Source organism: Seriola aureovittata, chromosome 1 (assembly GCF_021018895.1).
Source record: "Seriola aureovittata isolate HTS-2021-v1 ecotype China chromosome 1, ASM2101889v1, whole genome shotgun sequence".
Lineage (NCBI taxonomy): Eukaryota > Metazoa > Chordata > Actinopteri > Carangiformes > Carangidae > Seriola > Seriola aureovittata.
Genome location: NC_079364.1, coordinates 14,336,781 through 14,350,249, shown reverse-complemented (window position 1 = coordinate 14,350,249; position 13,469 = coordinate 14,336,781). Strand labels below are relative to the sequence as shown.

The window sequence follows — 13,469 nt, the reverse complement described above, 5'->3', positions numbered from 1 at the left end:
CATTAGATTTAAAGAATATGCCAGAAATAAAAGACTTATCTTGGTGGGATGATCAGTTTTGAGATTTTTACAATTTAAATTACCAGAGCGATTTTAGAAATAGGAATGCTTAGTCTGTAATTGTTTTGTTTTTTTAAATATGTAATGTGGCTAATGGTCGGAGAGAAAATGTTATTTTGCAGCATCACGATTAAGTTTTAACTTTCATAGACTGATACATTTATTTGTTTCAGTTTTTGCATAAAATTTCTAATGGGATTTTCACACGCAGGCAATAACCAAAATAATCATTATTATGCATCACTACGTCAATGCATACTCAGTTAATAATATGTTAGACCAATGACACAAATTCACTTAAATAAACCCTGTATTATGTTTTCAAACAGACCCGAGAAAAGCTTCCTGGCATCTGAAATGAAATGAAAGGTCTGACCCGGGGAACCCACAGGTTGCGATCACTTGCCAAAACAGAAGCTTTTACAACGAGACACTTCTCTGTATTGCATGAGCATATGTTTTAAATGATCAGCTGAGCTCGGAGGAGGCCCACAGATGTCAAACACACAAAAGAAATTCCAACAGAGCCGTGCACTCATCGGAAAGAAACCCCCCAAAAAAAAGAAAAATGAGCGAAACAGCAGACGGAAAAGTTGTAATCTACAAATCAACAGCAGCATTTTGTGACAGAAACAGAAAAAGGGGACAGAAGCCCAACATACATCACAGCACTCATCCACTACCAGTCCGTTATGCAGCATGCCGTAAGTGTCATAACAACAGACCATCATGTGTCACATAAGAGAAATAAGAAAGTTACTTACAAAGAGATAAGACAGCAGGAGAAAATTCAGATTGTTAACTGCAGAGTCACATAGAGCTGAAAGAGGGAGGAGAAGCACAGAAAGAGAGACAGAGAGAGGGAGAGAGTGACAGAGAGAGAGAGGGAAAGAGAGAGAGAGAGAGAGAGAGAATTGGCCACAGAACTCAATCACAACATCGCACCAGCTCAGACCCCTGTGCACCTCACACTTTGTCTTTCTTTTTGGTCAAGGTGAGGTAAAAAAAAAAAAAGAAAAAAGAAAAACCGCTCCACGTCTCCATCAAAGGAGCATCGCAACGTTCAGCCGCGCGCCCGCTGTGTACGCAGCTATCACTTTCCTTTTTGCTGTAAGTTTAAACTCTCTCCCTTGTTGTTCTTCTTGTACATGGAGCTGCACATTCTGCAGTGTGTGTGAGTGTGTAAATGTTCATGCTGAAATTGGCTTGAAGGTAAAATGAGATAAAGAAAGAAAGAAAGAAAGAAAGAAAGAAAGAAAGAAAAAAGAAAGAAAGAAAGAACTTACCTTTAGGAAAGAAACTTTTTCTGTTGTTTGAACTTGAACACCTCCTGAGATTCACCCACTGTAAAACTAGAGGAATCTACCACTTGCCACCTACTTCACTGACAGTAAACTCAAACACAGTGAAACAGCTTTGTGCGGTGAAATTATAAATAATCCTGCAACAATCTAACACTGCATTTTTCAGACCCATGCATGGTGAGTCATATGTGATATCTGCTGTGAGTGTGGCCTCTGAAGGAGCGGACTTTTCTTTCACCACCCGGACTGAAACGTGTGTTTGACGTGGCTCATACGCCACCTTTCGGACACTGCGGGAAACACCTGCAAATGTCGTCTGTCCCGCAAACATCAGATGACTGTACAAGAGACCAAACCAGAGGATTTGAGCCACAACCATCTGCTTCTTTTAAGGTGAACTTTATGCTGCTTTGAATTATTTTCAAATTTGGTCAGCACTGCACTGCACCCTGATACAGGCTCATTGAAAAAATAATTCAAATAATTCCCTTCAAGCACTTGATATTCCTGCTTTTGCACTACATTTATGCTGCTTTCAAATTGACAATCTGATCTGCATCATAAGCACAAGAAGTAGCTGCAAAAAGACATGGCTCATTATATTTGCTTGATGTGGTATTCATTGCCCGGCTTTAACCTGTGAAATATGATTGAAGATGACTTATGGCTGCAGCTGAGCAGGTGCCAGCGTGTGGCGGATAGTTCTCAAAACACAAATATAGGCTACTATTTTTACAGAGGTGACTGTAATGGTTTCCTCTTTATAGCTCAGATGGTAGTGCATGCAGCCTGCGTGAAGAGTAAAAGACAGTCCAACTTGTTGGGGGGTAAGGCAGACACATTTGCATACCCTGTGAGTCTTTGATGCATCTTGAAATTCAAGTCTAGCCCATAAATATTTGAAAAGGAGAGTGCATGAAAATCAACATTTTTGTTACATTAAATTAACATGTGTTCTTCTCCTGTTCTGCATGGTTAATTAGAGAACACCATTCAGTCAGTGAGTGAGGGTGAGTGTAGATGAGGGGGGTGGGGTGGGGGGCTGCTGTGATTACAGTGCAGACAGAGCAGGTTTCAAAGGTGTGCAGCTGATTCATGCTTAGGACTACAGTGATTAGTATTCTCAACGAGGATTCATAATTATCTGCATTATAAAAGCAGAAGATTATCAAAGTTCTACTTTAAACCTTTGAGTGTGACGTGAAACCACTTCAGGTTAATGTATCAGGACATGGGGTAACCACTTTAACAGTAACACTTTATATGAACCCCCTATTTAGCATTTATAAGCAGAATATACCATTATATATACATCATGTATACATTTATAACGCACTGTGATGCAGTTGGAAACAGATGTAAGGGCATTTTTGAAGTGTTTATTGATGTCTTTGTTAACATAATATACATTTGATAACACAGAGTAATATAGTTGTATATGTATGTACATATATATTCACATGTTCAGTAGTTTTAAATACATTTATAAAGAGTTGTAAACCTGCTGTTATTCATTATATGATTTTAAATTGTAATCCTGACCTACAGAGGATTGGTGCATGTGCATAATCACATAATGAATTTTTATTAAAACTTAAGAATATTTTTAATTCTTATATTCAAAGGATGTGCAGGTGAGGAGACACACCTTTGTTTTTCACTCTCATACAATCATGAAGATGTTTACAAGTATATGAACAAGTAAGGGAATGTGCTGTATTTTAGCAGCTGAGTTTAGACCAAGAGGCGGTGGAGGGATCTGAGGAAAAGAACATTTAGGCAGCTGTGTTCAGTGTTTGCCCCACATGACAGTGGGCACTTGAAAATGTAGGAATGGATACAGAACATCTGTGTTTTAAATATGTAGTTTCTGAATATAAATACAGGCCACGTTGCTTTGTAAACAGTCACCCAGCTCACATAGAAGCACCGTCCTGGATTAGTGTTGTGTGCTCTGAAAGTGTAAATGACTGACACGTAAGAAGAGTTTCAGTGACAAGAAATGAGGAAACTGTCCGTAAACTTCTGAGGACACTCTGACCTGCCATCAATGAGACGATTCTGCCAACCCTCTCAACCACTGACACGGTCCAGTTGTAAAGGACCAACTTCCACAAAAAAAAAAACAAACAAAAAAAAAATACAACACAACTTAGTCATTACTGAATGCCAAGTTATGCAATTAACTCAAACACTATTTGCATACATGCAAATCATCTCTCTCCCAATTGGACTTGCAAAGTGGGACGCTCTGTTCTCATTAGTTGACCCAAATCTCTTACTTGTAACTCTGGATTTCATCAAAGTTTAGTCAGGATCTAATATTTCCTTTCAAGTTAACAGAGAACCACTGATTAATCATGTTGAAATAAGGAGCGCAACATGCCAGTTCTAATTATATAGTTATCAGGGACACCATCACACATCCTGTGCCAACAATACTACAAATATCAACTCTGCAGTACTCACAAATACATTTTGACCAGTAACATATGATAATAGCCTATATGTAATGTATTTCTAGATACATAACCTGCGCTCTATTTGTTTGAAGCCCAATCAGGAATCTGAATATGTGAAAACTTCTTGTTTTCCATGTATAAAACATGTCTGAACAAACCTTTGTGTTTTCATGTATTTCAGCGAAACATATTTTCAAGTCAAGTCCTAATCTGACAGTTTTAAAATGATTTTCCTTCAGAAGAATGCCCTTACATTTATTAATATGTATGTTCATTTTTTGCATATGCATTGAATAAAGACTAGTGTGTCACCATTACATTGTACTGTGGACCTGAAGATACATTCATAGCCTTTTCATTGGCATCATTGAATGTAGTAAATTTCACTTAGCTCAGTGTGTATGTGTGCATGGAGATTAAAGAGGAGGCCCAGGGGCATTTGGTTCATTTACAAAGCAATTGCTTTTATGTACAAAAAGCCCAATTCACTGTAGGTATTGTAAAAGCCTGCCGTTTAAGGAACATGGGATGAATACATTGTTTAATGTAACACAGCACCTTCTCAACACACACTTAATCATTTATGTTGGAGGGATTGTGTTTTCTTGCTGTTTAATATATTAAGCCAGTAAAGCTATTATTCAATGTTTATTATTTTTACATTTGTATTAACTCCCAAATGATACCACATCTTTAAAACCAAGGCACCATAGCTTTGAAATAAGAGATTCCACAGAAGGTATTGTTTTAATTTCTGCAAATAGTTAGGTCAGTGTGGTGCAGCATGACTCTAATTCAGCTTTCCCTCTATTCTTTTTATAGCATGCATGCACGTTGGGAAGAATATTCAGTGATTCCTAACTCTTCAATTATTCAACAAATCACCATTCCATTTCTTACATATTAGAAAATGTACCATATGTGGAGCCTGAAAATGATAAAACAGCATAAAATACTATTTTGAAATCAAAGCACCTATTGCATCGGCTTCCTTGGTTTTGTATTTGTACAATTGGACTACAATCTGGATCCCCACAGTGTGCAACGGAGGCGCCGGATGTGTTTCCACTGTAGTCTAATCCTCAGACATTTACGGCAAGTAACAATCATATTTATGTGATGGAAATAGGCATCTCTGGGAATCAGTGTAGGATTTCTCCTTTCTCCTGCTACTGTCAGGGGAACACTGTGAATATGTTACAAATGCGGGGTGCAGTGTAGTGAACAATGTGGACCTGAGAACAAGGTCAGACTTCTCAGCATGGTCTCAATAGGCTCTTCCTTTCAACACAGACCTGGCAAAAAAAAGCAACAAAAGTCAAAGCCTTTGCCTAATCAATGTCAGTGTAAGCAAACTATAAACACTGACATGAAGCTGTTTCACTTTTTCTGATTTCAAGTGAGACATTTTATTTACTGCTACTTATTTATTACCTCTTATTCACTTGTAGAAAAACCACATCCCTGTCAGTAAACTAAGCAGTGTGTGTCTTAGTCTCTTCACATCTGAGAAAGCATTTCTAAAGCCAGTAAGTATTTAGTAAAGGATTAATGCAGGAGGCCTTGATTGCGTTTAACAGAACAGGACCCAATTAGCATAATAGGCCCTCTTTCATTCTCTTTGAAGTCCAGAGCATAGAATAACAAATGTATATGAACCACCAGCCAAACGTCAATACATGGAAATGCCACAATCCTCAGTGGAGGGTCTTGGGTGAATTTTTGCAGGAGGAGGGAAAAACATCCCATTTTATTGCAAAATAAGCAGAACAGAGGATGTGATGGGTCTTCTAGCCACCAGGGCCAGCAGGCGCTGTGGGGCCCCCGATCCTGGAGGAGAGATGGAGGCAGAGAGGATGTGGCTGCTGAGGGAGGTGCATCCTCTCTCTCAGGTGTTTTCAAAGCACACCACGATGCAGACGAGTGAAAGTAATTACTCTCCAATTAAAGATAAAGATGTCACTTGGGAGGGAGCCGCAACACAACAGACAAGCGAAGGAAGGCGAAGGTGCTGTATCCATTACAAGTGTGTGCATCACATCCTAGGGTCTGCGTTTGTACCAGGGCGATTCATGATAAAATTTAATAAAATAAACATATTTGTTGAAAACCTCAAGGTTTGGTTTTTAACAGCGCTGTCACGCTTTCTATTTAAAAACATATTCTCTATATTCTTTTCTTTTTGACTCAGATGTTCTTAGAGGTTTCTTTTACAATTGCAATGGAGGCATAGTTCATGATTTAAAGATATGAATTCTGTACTTCAGAATCCAGAGTTATTAGTATCCACCTTCTTGGTTGAAAATACACGGAATTAAAAATGCTCTTTTGAGATAGAAAAAGCTTTGAACTTGAGAAACATTTCAAGAAGCCTCTCTTTTTTGTATTGAAACTTCACCTCCTTTGAGCATGCCATAGTTTGGTTCCTTTTTCAAATAATAGAATGAAGTTTAATAGGTCACGGCAATCAATGTGGAGGTTCAAAGAGAATCTCAGAGCTATGATGAGTGCACATTTTGTACTTTTCCTTTGTACATGATTAGAATAAAGATATGGTCAATAAATGAACCAGTGAAATATAATAAAGAACAAAGGCTCTTTTAGGTTAAAAGTTAATAATGTCAGTAAAATTTCTTAGTCTAATTTCTCAATCAGAGTAAGAATAATGAAACCTAAATTTATAGATTGATTTTAGACAGTCTGAACTACATTTGTATTCATTGCTCAATCCCTACAAGTAGACAGCAGGAAAAGTAAGACACAAATCTGGAATTTGTGTTACAACTACCCTGCTTCTGCAGCAGCAAAGACAAGCGAACTTGTCTTTACTGCTTAGACCTCGTGAGATTATTTTGTCAACTTCTGTTTCCAGGGTCGATAATAAACTTTTAATCTCATTTAAAACTGCTTTTAATGAGACAGCTCAGTTGGGTGTCAAAGGCAAAATAAGCATTCAATGTCACATTCTTACTTACTCTTATCCAGAATTTTATACTTTTGGCTGATAAATATGAAATAAATGTAGTGAACTGAAATAAAAATAGGGCAATAAATACATATGTGATGAACCAGAAATTGTGTTAATATCTTTAATATTCACATTTTTATAAATTTCCATTGTGCAACCTTCCCCAGTCACACAGAAAATATGTTAAAGGTTATTTTCATCCTGATGTAAGCAAAAATAAAATTCATTTTGGCAAGCTAAAAGGAGACTGGCAGTGCTACAGGTACATACATATGATATTTCACATGGTTTGGTGTAAGAATATTATCTGATAAAAATACTACCGTCATGACACATTTAGTACCTCCTGTTCATAACATTTTGTACCTGAAAAAACAAACAAACAAAAACCTCATAAATGTTCTGAGTTGAGATCACACTGCAAGTAAAAGCAAGTCAGCCATACCTTGAAAACATGATACAGTGTACAATTCAAAGTGCAATAACATGTAGAAAATCTTTTATTACTATGAGATTAACATTTGTTAGACACTCAGTTAATAAGCACAACAGCTCCCACAACGTCTTCTGTTTTCCTCAGGAAAGTTGCCGTCAGCAACTAGAAACACTTGAAGGAGTCAGTGCTGCTTGAGCCTCACAGAGATGTTTTGTCTTGTAAATGTTTACTACAGTTCTTCTACTGCTGTATGGAAAGGTGTAAATGTCCAAAATCAAACAAAATCCTCCTTATTTTTGCAGAATCCAGTTGTTGTCATTGTGGGTAGCACCTCAGTGTCCAGAAATTGCTTGAGCTGAGAGGTGATAAGAAAGACAGACAAAGTAAGTACAAAAACAGTAAATATCAGCGAACACGATAAGCATGACAGCAGAATTAATCAAAATCAGATCATACTAGAGTTTTTTCTTTCTTTCCTCAAATGAATGAATCCTAAAAACAATACTTCTCCTGGCTCTTACTGTCTTTAGGTTATTTTTAGAGTTAGTTTTGATTTTAAACTCTAAAATTAACCAAATAGAGTATGTATTAGTCAAATAAGCCTGTGCCCTAAATTTAGATGCCTACCAATTATGATAATATGCGCATTACTAAAAGAGACACTGGAGGACAATCATTAAGGATATTATCACATGCACTGCAAAAACAGCTGCCACACAGATGTGAAACCCATATAATTAATAAATATAAGAATGAGTGAACACTTCCTCAATGTGCAAATTGTCAGTGAAAACAATTGAATTTTCCGCAGTGTATCACTGCTACAGCACTTTGGTGAATGTTGCACTACTACTGTTTGGTGAACAGTTCTGCAGACACAGCACAGCAATGTGATCTCTGCTGTAGTTCTGTACTTTTCATACTGAAAGTAAATCCAATTAGTAGATCGTGAATGTCATTTTGATCACAAAGCTGCCAAAGTGGCAGAGCAACTTTTACAAACCAACTACACATCACAGCCCACCTCTAACGGCAGACCTGAACATGAGGTGAGAGAGCTACAAGAAAAAAAAATAAAAAGTTTGGGCAAAATAAGTATCACACACAGAACAACAATAAATGGAAAAAGCAAGCAGTCACACAAGTTCTCAAGGAATAAAGATTCCTTATACAGTTAATAATAAGTATAATAATAATGTGAGAATAATAATCACATTCAATTGATGCCAGGCTGACAAGAGGGCAGTTCATGCTTTTACTTCTTGTGACATGCATTATAGTGTTCATTTATCAACATCTGATTGTTCTATGTATATGTGGCTATGTATGGCACCTTTAAAAAAAATCTCCATCCAGCTATTTATTTCATACCTATTTGTTCAAGGAAGGCTAATTAACATATAAATCAAAGCCACAAAAAATTCTGAAATAAAATTTAGTAATCAAATATTTGTCAGTTCTGGCTGCTGGATGGAAGTTTTTTTTAATAAGGCAGTAAAACAACACAAGCCTTCTCTCTGTGTTTACAGTAACAACAGTGGTATCTACTGTTTTTTTTTTTCTTTTCTGGCTTATTGCTGCCAGGCTACAGATGGGGAGCTAATTGGTGCCGTGGAATGCAGCTGTGCTGACTACTGAACTGTCAAGGTGCTAAATCAAAAGGTGTCTCTTTTGTTAATTATACACAATGCTACAAACAGTCATGTTCCTTTCAGCCTTTTCTTTCCTCAACCATACATAAATATTTTGGCAGTGGTACAAAAAAGAAAAAAAAAAACAATTTACACACAATTATCACAGTGGGATGAGCGGACTGCCTGCAGATGTTTGTTTTGATTATAATGGGAGCAGAGGCAGGGCTTCCCTAACCTAGACAAGATGTGTTTCCTACAATCACAACAGAGCAGTAAGCATTGAGTGAGGTGCAAAGCACACAGGAGCCCCTTGTTAGAAAGAATTAGTGTGGCTTGGAAAACATTAGCGCCATAAAACATGCAGTTAGGCCTTACTTTGTGTCTCAAATTAGACAAACGTGTAGTGAATTCCGTTGCTTAGAGGAGAGGGAGGTGCCAGAGATACAGGAGGAGATACAGGAGGAAGAGGAGGAGGAGGAGGAGGAGGAGGAGGAGGTGGTGGTGGTGGTGGAGGAGGCGGAGGAGGCGGAGGAGGGGGAGGGGGAGGAACAGTGGGGATGTTAGCCTGTGGTGGAACTATGAGGAGAGGACAGAGGGAAAAGAGAGAGGGAGAAAACAACATTGTTTGTTAGTCAAGTGGCCAGTTCTGGGACAGTTTCAAGGCCACACTGAAGGCTGGAACTGATTGAGAACCACACAATGTTTTCTGGAAGGACACACAACTATGAGAGTGATTAAGCTCTGTCAACTACAGTTACACTTCCTGTGCTCTGCATACTAATGGCACTGTTGGTGGGCTACATGGATAAAATCTAATATCACTGTATATTGGTTTTGAAAAGTCACTGTTGAAATAACCAGATGGGAATGTGTGTGTGTGTGTGTGTGTGTGTGTGTGTGTGTGTGTGTGTGTGTGTGTAGAAAACTTGAAATAACTGCAATTTGACTTTCTGTCAATAAAGATGCCCCGCCCTTACTCAGGAACGTGAAAAGATCCATGAATGTAGATGCAGAACATTTCAAATAGGTTCATCAGCACCACCTTTATGGGCTTTTGTTTTTACCAGGTTTCAGTTGGTTATGTAGATTTTAAGATATCAGCATGATTTGAGGTAACCTGAATCCCAAACAGCTAATGATTTAAAGGTATTTGAAAAGAAATAGAAGTCATTAGGATGGTAATGTCTGTAGTTAATATCTCCTCCAGCAACAAGCATTTGAGGCTTATTGTGGTCTGTACACAGTGCTGTGGTGTGTGCTTTATCTTTCATCATCTGAACATTTCATCAGCTTAAAAGAAAAAAAAAACAATAAATAGTTGAAGAGGCACTACACCAGGAAGTTTTGTAAATAATTTTTCCAGCACAAAGTTAGATTCTTTACAATAAATATTTCCAATAACTAATTACAAAATACCACATTATTTTAACTATTCAAAATAACACATTCAATAATCAGAAACACATTTTTTAATATATACTGTACTTAATTGTAGCGCTGAATATTCCTGCTTTTATGCCAAATGCATAATACAGTGAAAAAGACTCTCTTTCTTTTAATTCAGGGATTTGAAAGTGCACCAGCATACCTTACTTTAACACCAAAGGGAGAGAAAGTCATTGATTCAGTCTCCACTGACAAGATGCCACCAGTTATATTCTCTGACATTTCTCTATGCTAGAAATAATGTTATAATTGTTGACTTTGCCTCACTGTGCATATTAAGCTTCCACACACACTGACAGCTTGAGTGTTACTGTGTGTGACAGGTATATGTGTGCATATGTGTCAGTGTGTGCGTGTCTGTGAGTGTGTGTGTGCGAGGCAGACAGACTGACAATCTGCTGCAGCTACAGTGAAAATGAACTTGCCTGCCTGCTGTAGAGTATGAAAGAGATGAAAAGTGAGTGCAGTGGCTTTTATGCAGGTTCAGAGATATGTTCAAAGCAGCAGCAATGGTATGCAGAAGGAGAGTAGAGTTGGGTCATTGATCAGCACACAAAATGGCCTCATCAAGCGATTCCTCCCCTGTCTGAAAGATTCTACACGGATTGCAATTAGAGACTATCTGAGCTCCTAATAAGGAATAATGTTCAGTTATTAGGAAATGAACAGCCTTATTGCCTGACTCTGCACCTTATGCCCTCCTCATCTACACTCCATCAATCCAGCTTTCTTGAAAGACTGCTTCCCTCTCTTTATCCCTTCTTCAATCAAAAGATCTCAATTTGATGCCGGGAGAAATTTTACTGAAATTGTCAGCACTGGTATGTTTTTTTTTTTTTTTGGCAGATACAGTAATTATTTCTATAAGTTTTCCTGTGGAATAATGATTTTTATACTCCTTTATAAAGCTAAGATGTATAACCAACAGCAACCTACAGGCTGACACAAATAAAAAAATAATTTAAAATGATATGAATGACCAACCTGCCACTAGTTTGCTCTTGAGAGAAGCCTCTGAGGCGAGAGCGTAGGACATGGTGATGATCCTCTCCTGCTCCTGCAGAGCTGAGTCCAATGCCACCAGCCCCACCTCAGGTTTATCCACAGAGACCGCTGGTCCTAGGTTTTGCACACTGCCCCATGCACATAGATAGATGAATGTTAATAATATGATGCTGCAGGAATTGCTGTGAGGGTATATCTTGCCACATAAAACTTAAATCTGAGTGGGGTGAACTGGTTGTGACCACAAGACTCCTGCCACCCCAGAATTTGTTTTGGATCAGCCACACACATTTCAAATGGAGAATCAGTATTATTTCATACTAATGCTAAGACTATTAGTATACTAATACTACTACTTTATTTACCTGGATTTTGCCAAGATGGTCTTGATGCGCTCCACCTTACGATGACGCTCTTCCACCTCCTGGGGACTGAGGGGCTCCTCAGGCTCTGAATCCACATAGCGCTCTGGGATCAACACCTTCTGAGGTTTGGACAACTACAAAGTAGATATAGTGTGTGTTAAAATATAAGATGCTTTATCATCGTACTTGCTATGAAGTCAAATGCAAAAATAAAAAATAAATCCATCCACTTGCACCAATAGTAATTTCTGAGTTGGGAAAAGTTTGATTCAATTTAGATCCAATTTGAAAAAACTAGTGAGAAATATTAAAACAATTTAAAGATATTGTTTATAATCAGGGCTGTAGTGTAGTTAAATAGAAGGATAGGTAAGGATGAGCTGAAGGATATACAGAGTTTACTATAAAGCTAAACATACAACAAGGATGTAATCTGTTGGACATTTAGCTGCTTGGTTAGAACTGCAAGCACCAAGGGCGTAGGTTTGCATATGGATGGTATGCCTTACCATACTAATTCGTTTTTTAGTCTTTTTATGCTTTACTATATTATGATGTTTTTATACCTTACTATACTAAGTTGTACATTTTCATGCCTTACTATACGATGATTTTTTAATAACTTTTTTGCCTTAATATACTATGACGTTTTTACGATTTTCTATGCCTTACTATACAATGACATTTTTATGATGATTTAATGCCTTACTATACTATGAAGTCTTTATGCCTAACTATACTATGATGTTTTTATGACAGTTCATGCCACACTATACTATGTTGTTTTTGTCACTTTTTATGTCTTACTATACTATGTCATTTTTTACTTTTTATGCCTTACTATATTATGATGTTTTTATGGCCTACTATACTATGTTTTACCTTTTCATGCCTTACTATGTGATAACGTTTTTATAACTTTTAATGCCTTACTGTACTATGTCGTTTTTATGACTTTTAATGGCTAACTAAACAGTTGTTTGCATGACATTGTATGCCTTACTATACTATGTCGTTTTTGTGACTTTTTGTACCTTACTATACTATGACATTTTTATGCCTTACTATACTATGTTGTTTTTATGACTTTTTGTGCCTTACTATACTATGTAGTTTTTCTGAATTTTTTTGCCTTACTATATTATGACATTTTTATGCCTTACTGTACTATGACAATTTATGCCCTACTATACTATGTTGTTTTCATAACATTGTATGCCTTACTATATTATGTCATTTTTATGACTTTTTTTGCCTTGGTATACTATGTCATTTTTAAGACTTTTTGTGCCTTACTATACTATGACATTTTTATGCCTTACTATACTATGTAGGTTTTATGACTTTTTATACCTTACTTTACTATGACATTTCTATGCCTTACTATACTTTGTCATTTTTGTGACTTTTTTGCCTTACAATACTATGTTGTTTGCATGACATTTTTATACATTACTTTACTATGACATTTCTTTGCCTTACTATACTTTGTCGTTTTTACGACTTTTTGTGCCTTACTATGCTATGTTGTTTTTATGACTTTTTGTGCCTTACTATGCTATGTTGTTTTTATGACTTTTTGTGCCTTACTATACTATGTCGTTTTTATGAATTTTTTTGCCTTACTATACTATGACATTTTTTTGCCTTACTATACTATGTCATTTTTATGACTTTTTTTTGCCTTACTATACTATGTCGTTTTTATCGCTTTTTTTTGCCTTACTATACTATGACATTTTTTTGCCTTACTATACTATGACATTTTTTTGCCTTACTATACTATGTC

At 37.0% G+C, this 13,469-nt stretch overlaps 2 protein-coding genes across 13 annotated transcripts in view; both read right to left on the bottom strand.

Annotated features, from left to right (window-relative positions):
- The window catches only part of sox6 (SRY-box transcription factor 6), a 137,877-nt gene extending 136,026 nt beyond the window's left edge, over positions 1-1,851 (bottom strand). The window contains exon 1 of the mRNA XM_056371135.1: positions 1,347-1,851. The gene's annotated coding sequence lies outside the window, so the exon portion shown is untranslated. The remainder of the gene's footprint in view (positions 1-1,346) is intronic.
- A 5,050-nt stretch (positions 1,852-6,901) lies between these two features.
- The window catches only part of plekha7b (pleckstrin homology domain containing, family A member 7b), a 100,773-nt gene continuing 94,205 nt past the window's right edge, over positions 6,902-13,469 (bottom strand). For 11 of the 12 annotated variants that reach the window (XM_056363590.1, XM_056363659.1, XM_056363828.1 and 8 more), the window contains 4 exons: positions 11,681-11,814; positions 11,295-11,443; positions 9,240-9,440; positions 6,902-7,585 (listed from right to left, as the gene is read on the bottom strand). In XM_056363590.1, the coding sequence (XP_056219565.1) occupies positions 9,253-9,440; positions 11,295-11,443; positions 11,681-11,814 (471 nt within the window). In that variant the 3' untranslated portion in view covers positions 6,902-7,585; positions 9,240-9,252. The remainder of the gene's footprint in view (positions 7,586-9,239; positions 9,441-11,294; positions 11,444-11,680; positions 11,815-13,469) is intronic. The other variant, XM_056364167.1, reaches the window with a different exon arrangement.